The 25924-nt window shown below is 37.7% G+C and overlaps 1 protein-coding gene across 10 annotated transcripts in view; it reads right to left on the reverse strand.

Moving 5' to 3' along the window:
- The window catches only part of BMPR1B (bone morphogenetic protein receptor type 1B), a 425442-nt gene that overhangs the window by 111917 nt on the left and 287601 nt on the right, over positions 1-25924 (reverse strand). The window contains exons 1-2 of one of the 10 annotated variants that reach the window (XM_058721867.1): positions 3401-3743; positions 1448-1643 (exon numbers count right to left, since the gene is read on the reverse strand). The exons of 6 other annotated variants lie outside the window; for them this stretch is intronic. In XM_058721867.1, the coding sequence (XP_058577850.1) occupies positions 1448-1643; positions 3401-3445 (241 nt within the window). In that variant the 5' untranslated portion in view covers positions 3446-3743. Of the gene's footprint in view, positions 1-1447; positions 1644-3400; positions 3748-25924 lie in introns of those variants that run through there. 3 more of the 10 variants (XM_058721875.1, XM_058721868.1, XM_058721877.1) reach the window with 3 other exon arrangements.

Below are 25924 nucleotides of genomic sequence, written 5' to 3' on the forward strand. Positions count from 1 at the left end.
TAGAGGAAGGCAAGGAATGTCCCTGGGCTTCAATCCCCTCACAAGAAAAGTAAGACAGTTATACAGTATTATTTTAAGATGTATTCTAAGCCTAGTATTTATGATTCAAAAATTCACACTGTAGCATATGGCCTCTGCTTTTTATTGACATAAGCCAATAATGCATTAAGGTATTCACATTTTTCAAGGAAAATGCAAAAAGATAGTGAAAAATTACCCTCAGGCAATCAAGAGATAGTAGTAGATTGAATAAAGGAATAAGAATTTCACCTCACAAGTATCATACCTTGAGCTTCCTGAAACATTCTTAAGAAACAGTGTCCCTGGGGCTTTTCTATTCCTTTCTGGAAGGTGCCATATTATAACAATTTTCAGAAAATAAATTAACAAATCTGGCAAGTGAACTACCTACTGTTCCTTCACAGCAATACATAAAACTCCTTGGGATTACACTTATCCAGAAATTAAAAGCTTTTTTTCATAGAGCCGACACAGCATATAATATTTTCATAGTGCCATGGAATATTTGAGATCATGAAAACACCAGTCGTATAAACGCCAATCAAAAGCACATGCCAATTGATAATACATACTTCTCCAATAAATAGTATTGCCAAACTGGCTCCATAAAATGCATTCACAAGGACGTGAGGTTGAACTGTAAATGCATTTCCATGTCATACATATTCCCTTTGTCGCCTGGCTTCATATTCGATAGCCACTTTCTCCTCATTTCCCACCTCATGACTCCCTCATTGCAAATCACTATCACAGACAGTTGTTTCATTACGTTACCTTTCCTCTGTCTTGAAAACAGTTCATCTACTTTTATAACCACTCTTTTGTTTCAATTCTTTTAAGTAACGTTTAAAAATTGCCATCCTTTGGTCAACTTCATACAGGAATAATTCTCCACAAAATAATCACTGAGCAAGCCCCCGTTCTTCAATGTGGATAAACATCTGACATAGTCACAATTTATAACTATTGCTATTATAAACCCAGAGATTTACTCAATGCTTCTACATAAAAGTTGTAATGAACTTCAAAGTTAATTAGCTAAACCTATAAAAATCTAACAGCATCCAAATTAAAATGAACAAAACAAAGTTTACTGGAATCATTTTCTTAAATTCTTCACATATAAACTGCCTCAGTATGTTGACAATCAACTTCATATTCAAAGTTCCAAACTGGACTGGATTTCATTCTTAATTACTAGAGAAAACAGAAACTTTGAATGCCTTTAAAAGCCTCCTAATACACTATCTAGAGAGCTTTTGCCCAGACAGAAAAAGTAGTAAAATTACAGAGCAGTTGGAGGATGGGGACTGGGAATGTTTAGCCACTTCTGCCCTAAACTTTCCCTTCTGTGATAAAAGCCACAAAACCTGACATTAACGCAGCCCCCTGTCTGCACTGTACCGTGGGGCACTGATCTTCTTACCCCTCGTGTGCATAGACAGAAGAATGAGCAAGAAAATGTGAAGCTGCCAGTTTAGTTCTTCCAGCCAACCCACTGCAGCAGGAGAGCAGTAAATGTGACCCGCCTGTTTCAGCCTCCTGTTTCTTGCCTTCGCTCCTTTCACGGAGGCTTCTCTGCTGCCACTCTTGTCAGGGCTTCGGCAAGCCTGCCAGCAAGCCTGAGACAGGACCGTGAAAGACAAGCCTGTTACAAACTGGTTCTGTCACCACAGAGACTTCAACTGATCACCTCGTGGGGAGGACAACAAAGGGCGGTGAGGGACCCTGAGCTGGCTTGTTTTCTTAAGAAAGGAGCCCCACCCGGCTGCCCGCACATGCGGGGGATCTGCTCTGCGCTGGCCGCACCAGAGCCCCCCAGGTCTCGCAGGCAGTTAGGACGGGACTGCAAAGCAACACACATCTAGACTTTGCTGTCATGAAATAGCGTATTTCTTGTGTCAAGGCTGTTTGTCTTGCTTACAGTGTTAACTGGGAATTGCAGAAACACGGGGGGAAAAATGTTTTCTTTGGTGAAATGATACAGATATTGCAACACACGTATGGCAGTTTGCTCACCTGGCTGTTTAAAGGATAAAGCAGATGGCTTTGAATCAAGGGCACAGGTACGAAAAAAGCGTCCCATGTGAAGAGTATCTTTAGTGAATATTTCAAGTTAAAATACTTCAGTTAAGCTATTCATTAATCAGCTACTTTTAATGACTATACTTTGACGTTTCCTATGTAGGAAAAAAGTACTGTGAACCTAACCGATCTTATTAACGTGAGTTATTTGTTTTAAGATTTTAACTATAATTGTGTCTCATCGTCAACTATGAACAGTTTGTAAAATTTCACCTTCGATGACACTCTGAGTGACCTTTTAACACTAAAACTGTTTTAAAGGCCATTTTGTTTTCTCTGACTCTGGGAACTGTCAACACTGAAAGAACAGCAAGAAATACAAATGAATGTACAGTATGTGTAGAAAATACAATGTCACCATAGATACAAACAGAAGTAGTTATTAAATCCCATTTATCCCATTACATGATAAAGAATTTATGATTATGGAAACAGACACATTTCTTTTTTTATTTTTTTAATGTTTACTTATTTTTTATTTTTAAAATTTTTTTTTCAACGTTTTTTATTTATTTTTGGGACAGAGAGAGACATAGCATGAACGGGGGAGGGGCAGAGAGAGAGGGAGACACAGAATCGGAAACAGGCTCCAGGCTCCGAGCCATCAGCCCAGAGCCTGACGCGGGGCTCGAACTCACGGACCGCGAGATCGTGACCTGGCTGAAGTCGGACGCTTAACCGACTGCGCCACCCAGGCGCCCCAAATGTTTACTTATTTTTGAGAGAGACAGAGACAGAGACAAAGACAGAGTGTGAGGGGGGGAGGGGCAGAAAGAGAGAGGGAGACACAGAATCTGGAGCAGGCTCCAGGCTCTGAGCTGGCAGCACAGAGCCCAATGCGGGGCTTGAACTCACGAACCATGAGATCATGACCCAAACCGAAGTCGGAAGCTTAACGGACTGAGTCACCCAGGCACCCCAATTGAGACATGTCAATGCTTATATCTCAGACATCATCAGAATGTGTTTACTTGGTATTTTAAGAATTATTTTCTTGGAAAAAAATCTCTGCTATCTTCTCATTTTTAAGAGACACCCCAGCCCTCTACACACAGGAGTACGTCCCAGCACTAGCTTTCTAGGTGCCATTCAAATCTATTCTCTAGTTCGGAAAACCAACAACTGCTCTTTTATGAATTTACAAATACTACTATCAATCCAACACCTTCAATGCACACTTTCGAGAAATAAAACATAACAGAAATATAGTACTTTTAACCATATATGTAACCTTGGGATATCCTAAATTTAAGAAACTACACATTGTGCATTTCACAGAAACCATGCAACTTACGTGCCAGGAAACTGTAAGTCGAGGGTAGTAGTCTTTCAGTATCATTTATCCACATCCCTTGGAGCGAAGAAGGGAGACTGAGGCATACTAAAATGAACAGGAGTGATCAGGAGCAGAGAGTAATATGTGGGAAAAGAAGACAAAAATCAAGCAACAGAATCTCTTGCTCAAACCTTTGCTATTCGGCTCAGAGCCACATCACAACATGGTTCCACCGCCAACTTGGAACCCAGCCTTGAGCTTTGGGAGGACGGGCGAATGGCTGAAATGTGGGACAGCTCCCACTGCCACTCCATTTCCCCAATATGAGCGTCCAAAAATGGTTCCAAGCCTAAAGAGAGAGCTCTCACCTTAGAATCCTAATTCAGTTCAAACAATTCATATCAGCGACCATTTCTTACTCTATGGTATGTGCCCGCTGAAATCAATGTACTCAGGAAGTTTACAATGCCACAAAAAAAAGCAACCTATATAATAGAGAACCGTAAAAAGGGTAGCATATTTTAAGAAGAAGTGTCCTCAAATGGAATAAAGATGGAAAATCAGGGTAAGGCATGGATTAGACTGGGCCAAAAACTGAAGGGAGAGCTGGACGCTGAAATAAGAATTGAATTTATATAGCAACAGAGGAGACGGAAAGGAAGAAATTATATGAGCAAGGATTAGAGGTAGGATTAAATATTTCATTTGTGTAATAGCATGAGAAGAAAAATCCTACTGGCGCAGAGAGTTCCTATTAGCAAATGGCTGGAGAGAAACCTAGACAGAGTGGAACCGGACTGTGCAGGACTCTGAACGTAGATTATGGAGTTTAGACTATACATTACATAAATAACTAAAGGCTTTTTGAACACTGACTGGCTTGATGAAGTAAAAAAAAAAAAAAAAGTGTAAAATTTCAGCCTATAGGATGAGTCTCCGAACCTGAATTTCCAACTTTGTGAGAAGTGAAAATGAGAAGTGTGAGGAGAGGTTTCTATTTAGTCAAACCTTGTGGAAATACAGATTTCTTCCTTCCATTGATAATATTAAGAAATTCAAAATGTATCCCTCTTAATTCTCTCCAGTTTGCCTTTATTGTTTAATATACGCTGGCTGCATGTTTTATAAAATGCATAATTAGGTTCCAGGCAACCCGGCTCAAAAGATCTAATGAAACTCTTATAACGTAGATCAGAAATCTGGTTTAGGGAAACCACCCAGACTTGCATATGACTTAACCCACTCACATACAGTATACACCCAAGGAGGTTTCAAAGAAAGCTCTCTGAGAGAATGCTAAAAGAAAGGTATCAATTTGAAGATCTATACCCGAGAGAAGACCAAGGAAAGAGAAAAGGAGGACTACCCACATGCGTACAATTTGCACTGCTGTCAACTGTAGAATTCTTTTGTTTAAGTTTATTTATTTATTTTTGAGAGAGTGAGTGAGCAGGGGAGAGGCAGAGAGAGAGGGAAAGAGAGAATCCCAAGCAGGCTGTGTACTATCAGCACAGAGCCCAACACAGGGCACAAATGTGAGATTGTGACCTGAGCCGAAATCGAGAGTTGGACGCTTAACTGAGCCACCCAGATGCCCCTCAACTGTACAATTCTTAAACAGACCCACCCTTTCTAGATTCATGGAGCCTGTGCTGTGATGTAGACACCCTAGTTGTGCAATCTGTATAACCATGGCCAAATCATGCAAACTCTCTTCTACAGTTTGGTCATTACCTGACTTAAGACTGTTATATAAATTAGACAAGTAAATGAATATTAGTTACTGAATACGGTGCCCAGAACATAAGAGGATATCAGAAAGTGGTCAATTTCCAAAAAACTCACTAATCACTCCCCTGCCTCCTGACAAAAAAAAAAAAATCCCTGTTAACAACGTTATTTAACGTAACATTTTGCCAAACTGTTCTCATCATAAACACTGTGCTCCCTTAAAACAAAAATACAAAATATGTCTCATGTTAAATCTGGTTTTAAAAATTCAAATTATATCTGCAAAGGCAAGTTTTTAGTCAATTTACTTTTACTTAATTCATTGACTATTCATACAATTGCAGCAGAGGTATATGAATTCATTTTAAATTTTGAGATTACTGTTCTAACAGTTTCAATTTGTGACTTATTTTTACATAGAAACTACCCAAACCTCCTGATTTTTATGTATATAAACAGTTTTGAACTGAATTTGGGGAATTGGATCTAGTAAATGGGATATAAGAACATTTCTTAAAAGACAGTACCTGCCTTCAGGACACAACTGACCCTGTAGGTTGAGGACAAACATACAATTAAATAATGACAATGCAGTACAGTAACCGCCTGGGGAACTGCAGGAACACGGAAAGTACAGTGGACAAAGATGAATTCTGACCAGGGTGGGGACTGAACTTGTGGGGGAGAGGCATTCCAACGAGGTCTTCAAAGAGAAGGAGGAATTCACTGAGTGAAGGGAGGGCAAAGGAATCCTAAGCAAAGAGAAAGGGCAGTAGAGAGACTCACGAGTAAGAAAAAGAGCAGTGTTTGCAGAGAACGTGGGAACCTGGAAATGCCTGGAGAACAGAGACGTTAGGATGGAAAAGTAGATGGCAGAGGTGGGAAGGGCCTCATATCTCATATTGTGATTTCTGTCCTGTATACATGGGAAGCCATGCCTTCATTTCTGGAGGAGGTATCTTCACAGTTTATTTTTCCATTATGTGTACTGGCTACAACTGCTCCTTGCGGCTGATTACATTTCCAAAGAAACAAGTAAAGATTTCAATGATACGATGAAAAATACATTCCTTTGTATCTAAGAAAATGTAACAATATCCTCATTATTCCTGATGAGAACAATAAGGTGAGTGTTATTTTCTTTATTATTTGAATATCCCTGCTAATACTGTTTGGAAGGACATTAACTTTTTAATTAAACTTCTGTTCAAACACACAGGCACATAAAAACAAGCTATTTCCTTCTTCCTTTTGTAAGCTATAGCAATTTAGGTCCCTACCATTCCAGTGAGTTTTGCCTGAAAACATGTTTTAAACTTTTGTACTAGTTGTACCCAAACGAGAAAAGTACACTCAGAACCGTACTGGCTACAGCATCTTACTACTCTGATTTTCAGCACATTCGCACATTGTGTGATACATTCACACAATGGTATAAAAAGTGACTCCATTATGGGAGAAAACATGGACAATAGAACCCAAGTGTACAAAAACATTTCTCCTGACTCCGGGGTTTATAAAGACCACAACTTCGGCCGCTTTCAGGCTGCCTGCCTCCCCACCCTGTTCTCCTGTGCACATTCCACATCACTGGTCATCAACAACCCGAAGCTCCCTTCAGCTGCACAGTGAAAGACCAGCACATCATTACAAATAAACAATCCCTTCCTCCCTCCAACAAGTGACACATTATTCTGAGCACGTCTTCTCTCTGCTTTCATTGCTCTGCCAAGGTCCCCCGTGAGTGGGAAGGGGTAAAAAGAGAGAGAAAATATCCCACAACTTGTCTAAAGCATGTAGAGGATGATTTGTGTTCTTACTTACGGGATATGACTGTCACTGTTGATCTGCTTTCAGGCCTAGATTACATGTGATAAGGGCTGACCTTCTTTAAGTATTCACACATTATGCACTCATGGAGAGCAGGCAGGACACAAAAGTCCTTCAGATGTTCTGGACATCAATCAAGTGCACAGCATGGAGCCTGCCAAACTTTTCTTCCATTTACTCAGGGAGAGGAAGGGGATTGCAAGACAGACTTAATAAAGTTTAAAGCTATGCCACAGTATATTTGGGGAGACCATTGTTATTAAAAGGGTGCTGTTCGAAAAAAAATTCTCTAGAGTTACCACTAGCAACAAAAAAATTCACACACAAGTATAAAGAGACAACTAGATCTCCCTCCGGCTTTAAAATTTCAAAACTTTTGTTATAATCCAGGTTTCAATGGCTTTAGCAAGCTGCTGTTTTTTTTCCTGAAATAATTGTTCATTAAGGATATATTTCAAAAATTAAAAATATAACTTTTTATGACAATCATATATAAAAGGTACCTTTTTGAGGCATTTATAAAGGTAGTAGAGGAAACACATTGCTACAAAATACTCTGAACATATCTTAATATAATTTAGGCACTAATCAACAACACAAACCATTTTTCACCTAATACAAATATGATTATTAACAGGCTAGAGCCCCAATATTACATGATAGACATGACAATATCTTCTGATACAAGCTTTCAGTTGATGGTCTTTTATTCTTGCCACTCCCAACAGCTCATTAAGGGGATTTGAGATGGCTTTTGAAAAAGAACAACTAAGTCCCCAACTGGATTCTCCTAAAACACTGTTACACTGTGTACTTGAAGGGTATAATTTGACCATCAGTACAACCAAACCCATCAAAGCAAAATGCTTTGTGGAATTTTAGAATAGAATGATATCTTAAATCTATGACAATATCATTTACTTAGTGATTGCAGAGTTCTTTTTAAAAGCTCATGTCAGACCATGAATATAACGAGGATATGCGCAGCCTGCATACAAAATAAGAAGACTAGACACAAAAAGCAATTAACATTTTTTCATATGAAATTTATTGTCAAATTGGATTCCATACAACACCCAGTGCTCATCCCAACAGGTGCCCTCCTTAATGCCCATCACCCACTTTCCCCTCCCTCCCACCCCCCATCAACCCTCAGTTTGTTCTCAGTTTTTAAGAGTCTCTTATGGTTTGCCTCCCTCCCTTTTTTTCCCTTCCTCTCCCCCATGGTCTTCTGTTAAGTTTCTCAGGATCCACATAAGAGTGAAAACATATGGTATCTGTCTTTCTCTGTATGATTTATTTCACTTAGGATGACACTCTCCAGTTCCATCCACGTTGCTACAAAAGGCCATATTTCATTCCTTCTCATTGCCAAGTAGTATTCCATTGTGTATATAAACCACAATTTCAAAAAAACAATTAACATTAAAGAATAAGAAGAGAACTAAAGGCAACTTGCATGATTAAAGTACCAATGAAAACTAACACAGTGAATTTGCTAACTTCTACAGTTAAAATAAAAACAAAATGAAACAAACTTCCAGACCACCCCAGGACTCCAAAACCCCATATATGCATAACTCTGTCCAGTTTATTATCTGGTTTCAGTATTATTCAACTAAAGGCTAATAAGGTCAAAATGTACCCTGGTATTAAGGAATCAGGTGATACATAGAATATGAGGTTATTCTTTACATGAATCACTACAGAGTAATTCATCACCTGATCAAATATGATTATCTCAGACAAGGAACTAAAACTGAACAGGAGGAAAATGTCTTGGCAGGAGCTGGCATTCAAGAAACTCAGGGAAGACAAATATAGTTATTTCTGGAGGGAATATGGAATGATGATAATAATACATACCACTTGGTGAGCTTTTACAGTTTGTTAGACACTACACTATGTACCTAACATACATTAACTCATTTAATCCTCACTACCTTCCTGTGTGGTAGGCGATATTGTTCCCATTTACAGATAAATATATACTGCATGTGCCTGAGCCAAAAAGGTCTGAAACTCGCTAAGTCTTGATAGGATCAGACACCAGTACTTCACTAGCTAGCACCCATATGTTTTTGCTCTGAAAGAAATGACTAGGGCAGAAATAATCCATTCAGTAGATGGAAGCCTCAGAGGCTCGGAGGGGGTGGGGGTGGCTGATGAGATTCACTCAGGGAACATAACTGCCAGAAATTCTGAGCACTGGAGCAAAAGAAGGATCCAGATACCCTGAATCCCAAACCCGTGAGTTCAGAGGAAGGAACACCAGACAGTCTGGAAGCCACAGCAACGTATTTAGTGGTCAGCAGTTTCAGATCCAATGAGATGGACCTCTCCTTTAGAACATGTATATTCTTTATTGGTAAGAATAATTATAATCATAAGTAAAACAGATGTATTATCATCAATTTAAAGCACTGTCTTGTAGGCATTCTTTTTAACTCTTGCAGCAGCCCTTCAACGCATGTATTATCAACCGTATTTTACAAGTGATGTTACGAAGATGACTTGAGGTGCCTTGGGACTAAGGAAGGACGTTTTATTTCCCTTGAGCTCCCTGTGCCTCAGGAGATAAGAGTGAGGCAACTCTGCAGCCTCAGAAAGAAAAAGTCGATGTGTGAAGTCACCAGAACCACATGATGTGGTCCTCTCCTTGTCAGATGAGTCTGAGTCTGTTTCCACAAAAGAGGCTATTTTCTTCACACCATGAGAAGGCAGTTCCAGAAGATCTACTCTGCCCCATTTATAAGCAACTATGTGAGAAAGGAGTTTTGTTGTCTGTTTAAATAACTACAGATACACCCTAGTAATGTAATTATTAAGACTGTGACTGTGAACTCCTCAGAATTAGAGTCACACACTATGAAAATCATGAACCACGGAAGCTACCAACCTGACTTACCCAAGGGTCTATCCCAAAGGTGTTTGAAGGACATTTTCTTCTTTATCAAACTAGAGCTAAAGCATTCCTGAGCAGAAAATCAAAATCTCAAATAACTATTTGAAATTTATACTAGCCACTATAAAAAATCAATTTCTTAAAAAGGATTACTATTACTTTTATTTCATCCTAAAGTCAACTATACCCTAAATTCATCCAAATCCAACTTGAAGTGATATTAAATAAGTAAATGGAAAATAAATTTCAAATAGAAATGATAACATCAATTTTTTTTGTGTATGTATCCTCGTAACTCCCTCTGAATATACTTTAGAAATGAGGAAGGTACACATTAGTATACACCTAAAAGAAATATAAAAAGAGTTAAAGTATAGCTCTTATTTAAACACTTGAATAGTCTATGCTTAAGTGAATACATCATATGAAGATAGCTCTTAGAAAATCTATTTTCCACTCTTTGGAAAATACTTAACTATGTATAGGAGGAATCAAATGAGAAAAAGTTTCTTAAAGTAAAAGAGAAGACATTCATAACAGAAAAACAGTTTGCTTTTACTTAGCATATACTAGCTTTTCCATAGAAAACCTCAACAATAGTGTTGCCAGTATAGGATTTACATACTGAGTAGACTTTGCTCTTGATTTTTAAAAAGTTGATGCTAGGAAAACTACAAGGATTACAGAAAGCCAATTTCTTACTTAATGTGACATCTAAAATCTATGTGCAGGTGAAAGTATTTTTAATAAAAGAAAAAATAATGCCATGATATTCAGTTTAGATTCATGACATGTTAAACCTTTCCTCTCTTCTACCAGCCAGAAGTCAACTGTGTATATTGAAATATTTTCCTAATGACAGATGGTTGATACCAAAAGGATGCCTGAAACATACTGTGTTCGCGTGTGTGTGTGTGTGTGTGTGTGTGTGTGTGTGTGTGTGTGTGTGTTTCCCTTCTCTTCCTTCACCTGTCCCCAGATATAAAGCACAGCTGCTTAGTGTTTTAATTTTTTTCATGAGAAGCAGCAGTTTTTGATAAACTCAGGAAGCCCTTTATAACAGACTTCATACATGGAGAATTTTCACAAGACAAAGGGTTGGTGTGAATGTTCACACAACTAGTCTGTAAGAATAAATAAATACAATGAAACTCCACGTATAGACACTGTTTTATCAGCAAATGTCACAGTACAGTGAAATCAGACTGTACTCTTACTGAAACCCTTTCCTTCTGTGTGCTCTATCTAGAGTATTACAGCAAAATCAGAGGATACTAAATGTGCATGGCATGACAGAAGATGCTTAAATTATGGAAGTAAAGAGGATGAGCTTTAGTGATCATAGAAGATAAAACCAATGACATATTTAGACACAGAAACAATTCTCTACTAGTCCAATGGAAATATATGAAATTGTAACACTCTTCCTGTGTAACATAAAAAGCCTTAGTTACAGAGGCATTCTTTCATCTGATCATCTCATTCTACATGTCTTATTATAGTCACCCCTTATTATAGTGGTTAGGTCTGCAACTACCAAATATCCTGGAAAGTGAAAAATTTGAGCTAATTGTGAGTTACCTTAAGGATTATGCCAAATGAAAAATTCAAATTCAACCTTAACCAAAATTACAAAACTTATGCTTATCCAGATGACTTAAAGCTCATTAAGAGGACCAATCAGCAGGGCACCTGGGTGGCTCAGTTGGTTGAGCAGCCGACTTCGGCTCAGGTCACGATCTCACTGTTCCTGGGTTCGAGCCCCATGTCAGGCTCTGTGCTGACAGCTCAGAGCCTGGAGCCTGTTTCAGATTCTATATCTCCCTCTCTGTCTCTGCCCCTCCCCCATTCATGCTCACTCACTCTCTCTCTCTCAAATAAATTTTTTTTAATTTTAATTAAAAAAAAATAGGACCAATTGGATTCAAAGAGTCACCATCATTTTTACCCTGAGGTCTCCCAAAAGTTTATAGTGGAAGCACTTCAAAGTCCTCAATACATCTCATGAGCACCTCTACCAAAGATGTGTAGGAAAAAGGAAGAGAGAGGAAGTTCAAAAGAAGTAGGTACTCTTTTAGAAACACTTGTTTAAAAAAAAGATTTTCAATTTTTTGTTAAAATGGTATATATATATATATATATATATATATATATATATATAAAATCAGAAATTGACAACACCAAATGTTTACATCACTCTAGGAATTTAGGCAAAAAAAAGTTATAAAATTATTCATGATACTTTACCTTCTGCCCCTTGAATAAAAAAAAATCCTGCTTCACTTTACACTGGTTATAGAACATTATCCTTTTTTGTGGGTTTCTACGTTATCTCTTTCTGAAGTTGATACAAATAGAAATAGCTTGTGCGAAGTAAGCTTGAAGTTTTTCTGAACTGTGTAAGAACCTGTAGATTACCTCATTTTAGTAATCTATAGAAAATATCAAAGAGCTATCAATCCTAGAGTAGGTGCTTATGATGTCCTTACAAAGTCCTTACAGTAGTGTATAATTCTTAGTGTTCCTTTAAGAACTGGCTTCTAATTATCTCATTGGGCTGTTTTCCTACTATTCTCCCATGTCCTCATCCTGTTCCTCAACCATGCCTCACGTGTTCCAGGTCAGAGCTTTGTATCTCCTATTCGTCTGCCTAAAATATTCTTCCCTTAGATATCCTCCTTCATCTCCTTTTAGACCTGTCTCAAGTCTCAGCTCAGCAAAGCCTACCCTGTTGCTCTATTTACCACCACAACCACCCTACCTGACCCGACTGGACATCCACTTCCCACCATTCTAATGAGATGTTTCTTGCGAAGTTTAATAAATCCAGTCAATTTTTCTTACTCTGCTTTTTTTCACCCCACAGCACTTATCACCTTCTAACTACTTATAATTAACTTATTTACTATGTTCATTAACAACCTGGTGCCCCTCCTCCCTGCAGAACATAAAGATCCCAAGGGCACTGATCTTTGTCCATTTTGCTGACTTCCATACTCAAAGCATTTAAAACAGTTACTATGTAGTAGGTGTTCAATAAATCTTTTTTTGAAAGTAGTTCCTTTCACAAGTCCTACCTTTCTCTTCCGAAAGCAACTGACCCTTGATGTCACCAATTATTGTCATCCCAGTTATATCTTCCTTGTAAATCTCTAGCTGCCCTCTGGATTCTACCCCCAGCATTCTAATAAAATTCTTCTTTCAAAGATCAACAAATTCAAAGAAATGTTCTTAGCCTTCATTCATTCCATCCTAAGCAACACTGAGCACTGCAGCCACTCCCTTCTTAAGGGCCTCATTCAGTTAGAAGTAAACTGAATAAATACAATTTACTAGGAACTCACTGGAAGCTTTTCTTTTGGTTTTCATGATGAGGGCCTATACATCCAAGTTTCTTCCTCTTGTGTTCCCACAAATATAGGTGATGATTCTTCCCCAAAGACCTCTTCTTCAAACATGTTCCCTTATAATGTCAGGGCTTCAGCTAATACCACTTTGACTACCAAGCTAAATCTTTTTCTGAACCTCCACCCCATATTTCCAACTGCCACTGCCTGTTTAACTATTACTAGGTCTCCTACAGCAGTGCAAATCTTGCCTCTCTCAACTCTGCAGATATTACAATACTTTGCAGCCAACTAGCCTTAACCCCTTCTCACTTCCTGTATATTGGCACTTCCCATTTGTTTGAGGCAGAATTCTCCAAAACAGAAGTTTAAAAACTCAGATTTTCACTTTCTTTGCCCATCCTGTAGCAAGGACATGGGTATGTGATTGAAGCCCTCCCAATAGCTAGACCTGTCCCAAACTTTACATGGAGCGAAGGACCTCAGGGCATTCACTGTGACCAGTGATGGGAGCAGGGGCAGCCACACGGCCAGTACTAGTGGCAACATCCAGATCCAGCACTGATGGGAACAGCCTAAGTCAGCAACTACCCTAAAGTGTGGTGGCAATGGTGTCCTTATTACAGGATAAATCCTAAGATGAAATTTTAATTATTGTTCTAGGCTGTGTCTCTTCAAGACCTGGTTCCCATATCTTCCTGGAGTGATATTTGCTATGAACTAGCAAATAGCCCCTTAATAACTGTGTTTTCTATGTAAATGAATCACAATTGGTTTCTGTTGCTTTCAAATGAGAAATCTGGATGACTATACCCAGAAAGACCCAACTGGCCCTCTCAGAAGAAATAACTGTTTTCTCCTCTAAATGTCCACAGCATTTTATCAGTATTACTTCTATGACATTTATTCTTTCCCCTGTATTTGAATCATTTATGCATGCTATCATCCCCACTACATGTTACATTTCCTTGAGGTAAGGTGCCTGTCATTTATCTTTGTCCATGCTTTTAACACTTGCCTTCTTGTCCGTTTCAGCTATCCTTCAAAAACAAACAAAAATATTGCAGGCATGTTCTTTCTGGCTGAGGGATGTGCGTGAGATTCCTCTTTCTTTGCTCTTAATCTGCCAGTGTCCCACCATTCTATTCCTCCATGACTTTTAGAAGGTCTCTAGTGCCTCCCCAAGATTCTTTTAGGTCATTCCCTCATCTCTATGTGGAAAGGTCCCCCTTTCTCTTTGCTTCAGCAGCACGTATAGATCATCACCGAGGTTGACAAGACCATTCAATGGGGAAAGGACAGTATTTCAACAAATGGTGTTAAGAAAACCAGGTATCCACATTTAAAAAAAAATGGACCCTTACTTTACAATATATACAACAATGAACTCAAAATGGATAAAAAACCTAAATGTAAGAACTAAAACCATAAAACTCTTACAAACAAACAAACACACATAGAAAAGAAGCTTTATGTTATTGCATTTAGTAGTGATTTACTGGATATGACACCAAAAGTACAGGCAATAAATCAAGGAGATAAATTGGGTCACATCAAAATTTAAAACTTGTATGCAAAGGATTCAATCAACAACATGAAAAGGCAATCTCTGAAATGAGAGAAAATTTGCAAATCATATACCTAATAAGGGATTATCCAGAATATATAAAGAATAGCTTTAACTAGACAACTACAAAAACAAACAACCCAATTAAGAAATAGACAAAGGACATGAACAGACCTTTCTTCAAAGAACATATACAAAAGGCCAATAAGACATGAAAAGACACTCAAAATCAATTATCCACTAGGGAAATACAAATCAAAATCACAACAAGATATCATCTCACACCCAATTGGATGACTACTACCAAAACAACAACATCATCAAGTATTGGCAAGGTTGTGGAGAAACTGAAACTTTGTGCACCATTGGTGGGAAGGTAAAAGGATACAGCTGCTATGGAAAACAGTAGGAAGTCTACTCAAAAGATTAAAAATAGAGGGGGCGCCTGGGTGGCGCAGTCGGTTAAGCGTCCGACTTCAGCCAGGTCACGATCTCGCGGTCTGTGAGTTCGAGCCCCGCATCAGGCTCTGGGCTGACGGCTCGGAGCCTGGAGCCTGTTTCCGATTCTGTGTCTCCCTCTCTCTCTGCCCCTTCCCCGTTCATGCTCTGTCTCTCTCTGTCCCAAAAATAAATTAAAAAAAAAAAAAAAAAAGATTAAAAATAGAATTACCATGTAATCTAGCAATTCTACTTCTGGGTGTATGTCCAAATGAATTGAAAGCACGGTTTTGAAAAAATATTTATACTCTCATATGCACAGCAACATTATTCACAATAGCCAACAGCTGGGAGCAACTCAAATGTTCTTCAAAAGATGAAAGGATAAACAAAATGTGGTATATACATACAATGAAATATTAGTTAGCCTTGAATAGGAAGGAAATTCTGATACATACTATAAAATGGATGAATCTTAAAGACATTATGCTAAATGAATTAAGTCAGTAACAAAAAAATAAGTATTGTTGTGATATTCTTATGTTGAAGCCATAACCCCCAATGTGATGACATTTGGAAGTGGGGCCTTTGGAAGATAATTAGGTTTAGGTGAAGTCATGAGGCCATAAAGTGTGGTCTCCAAAATGGGATTAGTGGCCTCACAAGAAGAGAAAAAGAGGAGAAGAGTGAGCTCTCTTATGTTCTCTTTTACATCTGCCATGTAAGGATAGTAAGAAGGCAGCTGTCTACCAGTTAGGAAGAGAGCCCTCACCAGAAACTAAATCTTCCTGCACCCAGATCTTGGACTTTCTGGTCTCCTGAACTCTGTAAAATAAATGGCCATTATTGAAGCCATTCAGTCTACTGTATTATTATAGCTGCCTCAGCACACTATGAGTTTCAGCTTTGCAAAGACAAAGAGGTCTAGAGATTGACTGGCCAACAATGTGAATGTACTTAAAACTACTGAACTGTAACACTTAAAAATGATTAAAACAATTAAGTTTTGTGTTGTGTATAGTTTCTCACAATTAAAGTTTCTTGTAAGAATTGTGTTTTCCTTAAAAAACAATAAGACCTTTGTGCAAACCAGGCTTCAAGGATACCATATCCCAGCATGGACAAATCAGAGTTGGTTTCTTATTCCTGCCCCATTCCCATCCACTCCCATGCTCTCAGTGTGATTCGCTGCTTAAAATCCTGCAAGTGCCCCATAACATCCTCTGTGTATGATCCAAGCACCTGGGAACAGAAGCATCTTCCCCACCTAATTTTCGAATTCCATCTCTTGCCACCATTCTCCATGCATTCCATGTTCCAGACATAACTCTCCACTTCCAACTACAACCCTCTTATACGCCATCTTTTGTCTCAGCTCTCTTCAGTTCAATAAAACCTCATTGAACAAGACCCATGTGCTGAGCACTATGAGACAAGATACATTAAGAAAATGCTTCTACTATCAAGAACGTAAAAGTCTAGGGGAAGGACACTCATAAAGAGAGTGTTATATACGTTAGCACTGACACATAGTTAAATGTTGATTAATGTATATATGGATGAATGTTGATAAATATATATATGTATACTTTATATGCATACTTCTTGAATTCTGCTTCTTAAATTTCTTTCATATTTTCAAAAGTTTTCAAATCAATGCACCATGCTTGGATATTTTTAACTTCGTATTAGTAAGTTCAATTTTTCTTAATATTTGGTCTATAAATGGATTTCCTAAAGTAGAAATAATGGATATCTAGTATCTTTTTACATAAAAACACAATTTTGGAAGCACAGATTTACTACCAAGCAGTATGTCTTCAAATTTTTTTTAAAGGTTAGGATTATGATGAGTTTCCTTGAGAGTACAGATAACATTTTTACAGCAAAGGGGAAAAACTGCAGGTACATTTCTTAATAGCCCATTTACCATTTTAAAACTTAGGTAATTTTGCTTCTTTTATGGTTTCATAATTAAAGTTTCTCCTGCCATTTAGAGTAAACACAATTCCAGCCATGGGAGACAAGAATGACCAGTTCAAGTTCAAGGGTTCACTGCACATGAATATCCATAAATGCCCTTGACAGTCTTGGTGGTATAATGAACCTTGCAATTACTCAGCAGGCCATCACCACAATACATGAACATAATGCCTCCAACGTCAAACGACAAAACATTATACAAATAATACCAACCAACTGTTATAGTTCACATAGGGCTTTTGGAAACTAATTAAATTGCAACAGTTCCTCTTAAATCTTTTTCAGTTTGCAGGGAGTTTTGGTTTACTGAGCTATGTTTATGGCAAATAATTAATAGAAAAAGGTGTTGGCATTATATACGATTGGGAGATGCCAATTAGCAAAACCCTCCTTCAAAATGACACCAGTTAATTCCAGCATGAGCCCTCAGAGGGAAATAGCCTTTCTCTTAAACAAATGCTAGTGCCTCATTGTCTTTGGGAATGTCTCCAATCATCCTATATATAACCTCCTGGGGTAAATGCTTCTGGCCCTGCTTTCCTATCGCCTCTGCAGTGAAGAAATGATCTTCATTAAGTTAGTTCATTTGAATAATAGTGTGCTTTCCTTTCCTCTGGTGGCTCTCCAACTGTGGAAAGTTTGTCTCTGCAAGACAATCTCTCCGACACAGTAAAAAGTACCATGAAGTAAAAAGTACTACACAGATAAAAGATCATTAATTATTAGCACCCCTAATAAAAAGCATAGAACATACTAGACAATATATGTGTATGTGCACATAAAGCAGGCATCTCATTACCAATTTAATTATATGAGCAGTCTGGGAATGAAAGTACAAGACAAAGTGAAAATATGTACATTCTATTTATGGTAATTATTTTAACTCAGGTTTTCCCAATATATAAGCTGATGACGGCTGATGTTAAAGTACACTGGAATATAGATAAGTAAGTTCATGATGTTTAACTTGGTAAATAGCTACCCTGTGCTAGTTTCATCACAAAGGGTTTATTGTTATTCCAGACATCTTCAGAATAGGCTTGACATGATGGTTCAGCATTTATCATTCAGTTCAAAGGAAATATGAATACTAAAGCAAGCTGGGTTTCCCTCTCAGAATCACATACTGAGGAAAAAGCAGGTAAGATTTGGTCATGAGAAATGGAGAAATTTTGTGTTTTTTTTTTTTCCTCCTCTGTTTTTAATCCGATAACTTCAGGTAACTAAATTAGCATTTAGGACTCCAATAAATTAACCCATGAATCAAATGGTATTTCTACTTCTAACTTTACTTTTGATTTTTTAACAAAGCAAAACATAAAAAAATAAGTTAACCGGAAAACAGATTTTTCTGGTCTTAGAAACAAGTATTTCTTTTTATGTTTTACAAACAAATCAAGCTGATCTTCTGACCTTAAAAAAGTCCTGCTCTTTTTTTAATTGGCCACAGAAAAAGAAGCAAGAACCTGAACTACTGGAAAACTTTAAGTATTAAGAAAAATCTGACATCCATATTTAAAAAGCACAGACTTTTTTATATCTATAACTACAGTACACTGTACTAGATTTTAGACAAACGAGATTCAGAATAATTATGATAATTACCATTTTTCTTTAAAATAATACAGACATTCTGGGGAAAACTCCTAATGCTATCTAACAGTTATATGAACATTAAAGGAAAATTTTTTCAGGAAAACAAAAAATCCTCGTAACGATACTGAGAACATCAGATATAAAATACCTGGAGTAAGAGATGGTGAGAAATCATGCTTAAAGTGGACAGAGTCAGTATGGACAGAAAGTTCCTTTGTAACTTGATAAAGGTCCAGTTTCACAACTGTGTTCTGAAGTCCATACTTTTCTGTAATATTAGGATTGTTCCTAATATTATAATTTGGGTCTGAATTTCTGATTAAAATTACAAAATCAAATAGGTCATCTATATGACGAAAATGTTACACAAGATTCATATATTTACCTCCATATAATACATAAAGTTATGTTCTATAAAATGAGCTAAGATATACCATACATAATGACTATACAAGGCACATAAAAATGCAATCATAAATCTGTGCTGGTTATAATAAAACCTAAACAAATATTTAACAATTGTGTCTGCTATCTTAAAACAGGTTATTAAGACTGCTTCAAATTCACAGCACAAATTTGAGCAGTTTCCTTTCTCTTGATAAACCATGGTAAACCAAGATACTAAAAGACCATTCCAGTGAGCTGAGATTTTGAGTATAGTTCTACAACAGATATTTAAAAAGTGATTCCTAATGAAGATGGCATTTCTGAACATCACTTTGAAATTTAAAAATCCACTCCGAAATTCATCCCACTTCCTCTCCTCTGATTAAGTGGATTTGAACCCACTGAAGAAGCAACTTCTGGAAACAATTAATATGCATAATGCAGAGCGTATCAGGATACCTCACACTTGCACAAAAATGAATGAATGAATCAATGAAAGAAAGCAACCAAGCCAGTCAGTAAGGCAAGCCATTAACCATTTTTAATCCTTACAAGAAATATTTGCTGTTCCCAAATCATTAAGCCTTTCTTAATTCCTCTCTCTCTCTCAGGTCTCATATCCATTTCATTATATCATGACCTGGAAGTACCATATCCAAAATATATCCCAAATAGAACCACTCTCACCACTACCACTGCAAAAACTCTAGACCAGGGGCGCCTGGGTGGCACAGTCGGTTAAGCGTCCGACTTCAGCCAGGTCACGATCTCGCGGTCCGTGAGTTCGAGCCCCGCGTCAGGCTCTGGGCTGATGGCTCGGAGCCTGGAGCCTGTTTCCGATTCTGTGTTTCCCTCTCTCTCTGCCCCTCCCCCGTTCATGCTCTGTCTCTCTCTGTCCCAAAAATAAATAAAAAGCGTTGAAAAAAAAAAATTAAAAAAAAAAAAAACTCTAGACCCAGTTGCCATCACGTATCTTGCAGAAAGCTGTGTAACAGTTTCCTCTTTAACTCATTGATTCCACTATGTCCTGCCACAAACTGAGCTCTCCAATCAGCAACCAAAGTGACATCTACGGAGGTGTAAATCACATATTACTTCTCTGCTTAAAACTTCCAGTTATAAACAAAACCATACTCATTACTCTGGCTTTCATAATTTGGCCTCTGCCTCTTCTTTGACCTCACTTCCTTATCTTTTCCCCCTTTTTCCAAAATGTGCCCTGAATGCTGGTTTTCTGTCTATCCCTCAAACACACCACTAATTTCCTTTCACAGTCCTTATACCTGTTCCTCTATCTTATTCCCATTATTTAGATTTCAGTTCCATGACCATTCTAAGAAAAGTAACCACCAACTTTTCTAACTCATTTTTTCTTCAGATCATTTCTTTCTATCTAGTTGGATAATCTTTCTCTACATATTGATGTATTTGTTGTCTACCTCCTCTTGAATGTGGATACTTTGAAAGCAGATATTTTGTTATGCTCAGTTGCAATGTCCAAAGCATCTATAACTATGCCTAGAACACATGAGGCACAGTTGACATTTATGGAATGAACAAAGGAAGCTGGATTATCTGTGTTCATATTGTATTCACAGATACAATAAACCCTTGTGTTCTGGAATGGCTTGGACCACAGACTGAGTAACCAGGCAGGCAACCTTCATAGCAGCAGAAACAGTGGGTTACAGAGGAGGGAGGCCGAAGGGATACCCCTCTCCCATTACCATGAGGCTTCTTAAGCATTCCCTCACACTGACCTGAGAAAGAGATGGTTGGTAGAATCCTAGGAGTGGGAGAAACCTCAAAAGGCTGAGACATTCACCCAGCGGATAAAATTTTCATCTGAAATGTATAAAATATTTTTAATTGTCAAGATCAATCATCTCTCATCATCAAAAAGAAAAAGAAAGTTTTCTAAAAACAAGATGGATAAGTTGGACCCTGAATAGCCAAAGCAATCTTGAAAAAGAAAACCAAAGCAGGAGGCATCACAATCCCAGACATCAAGCTATACTACAAAGCTGTAATCATCAAGACAGTATGGTATTGGCACAGGAACAGACACTCAGGTCAACGGAACAGAATAGAGAACCCACAAATGGATCCACAAACATATGGCCAACTAATCTTTGACAAAGCAGAAAAGAATATCCGACGGAATAAAGACAGTCTCTTCAACAAGTGGTGCTGGGAAAACTGGACAGCGACATGCAGAAGAATGAACCTAGACCACTTTCTTACACCATACACAAAAATAAACTCAAAATGGATGAAAGACCTCAGTGTAAGACAGGAAGCCATCAATATCCTTGAGAAGAAAGCAGGCAAAAACGTCTTTGATCTTGCCCGCAGCAACTTCTTACTCAACATGTCTCGGGAGGCAAGGGAAATAAAAGCAAAAATGAACTACTGGGACCTCATCAAAATAAAAAGCTGCTGCACAGTGAAGAAAACAATCAGCAAAACTAAAAGGCAACCGACAGAATGGGAGAAGATACTTGCAAATGACATATCAGATAAAGGATTAGTATCCTGAATCTATAAGAACTTATCAAAATCAACCCCCAAACAACAAATAATCCAGTGAGGAAATGGGCAAAAGACATGAATAGACACTTCTCCAAAGAAGACATCCAGATGGCTAACCGACACATGAAAAAATGCTCAACATCACTCATCATCAGGGAAATGCAAATCAAAACCACAATGAGATACCACCTCACACCTGTCAGAATGGCTAACATTAACAACTCAGGCAACAACAGATGTTGGCGAGGTTGTGGAGAAAGAGGATCTCTTTGCATTGTTGGTGGGAATGCAAGCTGGTGCAGCCACTCTGGAAAACAGTATGGAGGTTCTTCAAAAGAGTAAAAATAGAACCACCCTATGACCCAGCAGTTGCACTACTAGGCATTTACCCATGGGATACAGGTGTGCTGTTTCAAAGGGACACATGCACCCCCATGTAATAAACATAGCAGCACTATCCACAATAGCCAAAGTATGGAAAGAGCCCACATGTCCATCGATGGATGAATGGATAAAGAAGATGTGATACACACACACACACACACACACACACACACACACACACACACACACTGGAGTATTACTTGGCAATCAAAAAGAATGAAATCTTGCCATTTACAACTACATGGATGGAACTGGAGGGTATTATGCTGAGTGAAATTAGTCAGAGAAAGACAAAAATCATATGATTTCACTCATATGAGGACTTTAAGAGACAAAATAGATGAACATAAGGGAAGGGAAACAAAAATAATATAAAAACAGAGAGGGGGACAAAACAGAAGACACTCATAAATACGGAGAACAAACTGAAGGTTGCTGGAGGGGTTGTGGGAGGGGGGATAGGCTAAATGGGTAAGGGGCACTAAGGAATCTACTCCTGAAATCATTGTTTCACTATATGCTAACTAATTTGGATGTAAATTTTAAAAAATAAAAAATAAAATTTTAAAAAAGATGGATACGTTGTTACATATTCCTAAATTACACAAAAAATATGCAGTCTGCAAATACGGACTCTAAAATATTAGCTACTATAAGAATCATTATTATTCAAGTAGCTAAGAGTGTTGGCCCCGTGGGCTAAATTATAGACAGTTTCAGCAATTCTGAATTCAACAGTACTATTAATAAGTTGTGTCATTTTGCTGGATTTTAAAATAGAATTTTTAGTATGGTCTGAGGGAAAGTGCCTCAGATTAAGGGTCACAGATCTCCCCCAGATTAAGGGTCACAGATCTCCCCCCTCCTGCAATTAACCCTGCTTAGTATTGGTTCTTGCCATAAAATGGAAATCCCCTTATGCCACACAATATTGTCCCACTGAATAAATGACATATCACATGTGAAAGATACTGCACAAAATTAAAGTCCTTACATTAGAACTTGTTGTAAATATACTTCCCATTCATGTGTATAAACATGCATCTATTATAGTACATTTTGTGTGAGAGGTATGTTTCATTTACGGCATATGTTTCAAAGCCAGGGAACCCGAAAATGTATTACACAAATGCATATAAACACATTTTAAAAGAAGTAAGTGTTGAAGGTGGCCATCATTGCTTCTAGAACTGAAGTTAAGTTCAAGGGTCTCTGACATAAGAGCTGGAAAGAACATATAAATTTAAAACATTTTACCATACTAGAAGTTTTGCTGGCAGTCATATGCTGTATAGGAGAAGGCAGAGGTCTCTAAGGAGAGAGAAGAAAGAGTATGGAGGAAAGTTTTGGGTGTGTGTGTGTGTGTGTGTGTGTGTGTGTGTGTGTGTATTTAAATGGAAACATGGTAGGTTTCATTTATTTTGAGCCCTATGGGCTTTTCATTGGAAATGGGAAATGCTCTCACATTAAGGAGAATGAAGTTAGTGGCAATTTTACTATAAAGATACACTGTGCTCATGGAAGGAAAGAAAGCATTTCAAGTTTTCCTCAATTATAACCTCAGAGTATGACCAGTTAACAGGGTAGTTTCCACTCACTCTCTCTCTCTCTCTCTCTCTCTCTCTCTCTCTATATATATATATATATATATATATATGTGTGTGTGTGTGTATATATATATATATATATATATATATATATATATATATATATATTTAACCTGAGCTCCAAGACATTATTGGTGATCCAGAACCCAGTCCTTCCTGGAATAAATCAGGTTGTTTTCTTTCCCTCTATCATACTGAAAACAGACTTTGTATTACATCTTTCCAATTCATTTAAACTAACAGTGGTAGTTGTATGACATATACTATTTTAGTATCGGTTTCATAAAGTCACATTTAGAACTTAATTCTCAAAGTATTTTTATAAACTCAGATTTCAGAAATTGCATTGCTGCCTCAGAAATGGACTCCATAGGGGCACGTGCTTATAAACATCACAGAAATAAACATATTTTCCTGTCAGAGAATAGAACATTAAAACTCTGGACTGGGCATATCACGTGATTTTTTAAAGACTAAATAAAAGTTCATCTGGAACTTTAGTACAGTTTTCTTCAATTTCATATTTTGTTTCAAATAGTAAACATCTGCCAAAATTCAGAGGAAAAAAACCCCTGCTCAGTGATTATATATGATTGCTACTGTCATTCAGAAAAAAGAAAAAAAAAGTACACTGTAACAGAATCTGAGAAATGTCAATTAAGGTAGTTTTTTAATCAATGTGGTTAGAAAACACATCTGTTTTGAAATACTTACCTACTACTAACAGTGCACAAAAAGACATTTTCTAACAGTCACTACTAAGACTTGCTTCCAAATGGGGAGTTTTCATATTTTCTTTCCAATAAAACAAAGTGGCCCTTTAACAACCATATGGCCCTGTGCTCTAAAAGAAGTTTCATTCAGCATCTATTTTTAGACATAGGTTTCCTTATAAAATATACTGCAGTCACCAAGCTGAATGAGCCCTCATGTTTCTGTGGACAAAGCCTCCTGCCATCCAACAAGTTCCCTACAGCACTGCGGGCCTCAGCACTGGTCCCATTTCTCCTCTCCCAGGGAATAAGACATTAAAAAAAACTACTAAATTATGTGCCAAACAAGTTACTTTTCATTTCTTTAGAAAGCTATTTTGGGGGAATATATAGGTTAACCGAAATCTTTCTCACTTCTCACATATTTAGTATATATTAATTTTCTGTTGAGCTCTTTAAATACAACATGCTTTGCCAATAATACCTAAGAACAGATCAGCTCAAAATGCAAACATGTCTATTTCAGCCAATGTTCAAACAGCACTAACAATGTTAATGTTAAATTTCTTAGGTACAGTGGTGAGTTCAGAAACATTTTTACACGCCATCATTTACATATGCTTTACATATATTACATAAAGTATTATATAACTTTAAATTTTTTACATTGTATATCTTCCCTATGATATAAGGAAGTCAACAAGAACTGATTTAGCAACTTTTGAACAGCAGAACACCAAAAAAGGACACTTGGTATATACTACTCAGCATATATTTAGTTGCATTCTTATCATTAAAGAAAAATAATAATGAGCCAATAAAATTTAAACTGTTTAATCTGGAATCAAGCTCTTGTTTTGATAATAAATAAATGCCTGGTTTAAATCTTTCTCTACTTATCACAGGTTGACAAAAATCACATAGGAATAAAAGAAGAGGAAAAACTTTTCAAATCAGATGAACTGAGGCCTGAATTTAGCTGCTAGGTTAAAATCTTTCTGAAAATTTCTAGGGGCGCCTGGGTGGCTCAGTCAGTTGAGCATGTGACTCTTGGTTTCGGCTCAGGTCTTGATCTTGGGGTTTGCAAGTTTGAGTCCTGCATCGGTCTCCACACTGACAGTGCAAAGCCCACCTGGGATTCTCTCTCTCTCTCTGCCTCGCCCCTCCTTGTGCTCTCTCTCTCTCTCTGTGAAGAAGAAGGAGAAGGAGAAGGAGGAGGAAGAAAAAGAAGAAGAGGAGGAGGAGAAGGAGGAGGAGGAGGAGGAGGAAGAAAAAGAAGAAGAGGAGGAGAAGGAGAAGGAGGAAGAGAAGGGGAAGAAGGAAGAAGAAAAAGAAGAGGAGGAGGAGGAGGAGGAGGAGGAGGAGGAGGAAGAAGAAGTCATCTAACAAACAGCTATTCCACACCAAGGAAGCTGCAGGCTATATAAGCACAGCAGCAAGCGATCTGGCATATATCATTCCTGGCCACCCTGCATTCCTTTCAGGCCAAGTAAGCACTGCGCTTTCTTCTATCTTGAATATA

Source organism: Neofelis nebulosa, chromosome 3, assembly GCF_028018385.1.
Source record: "Neofelis nebulosa isolate mNeoNeb1 chromosome 3, mNeoNeb1.pri, whole genome shotgun sequence".
NCBI classification, from domain to species: domain Eukaryota; kingdom Metazoa; phylum Chordata; class Mammalia; order Carnivora; family Felidae; genus Neofelis; species Neofelis nebulosa.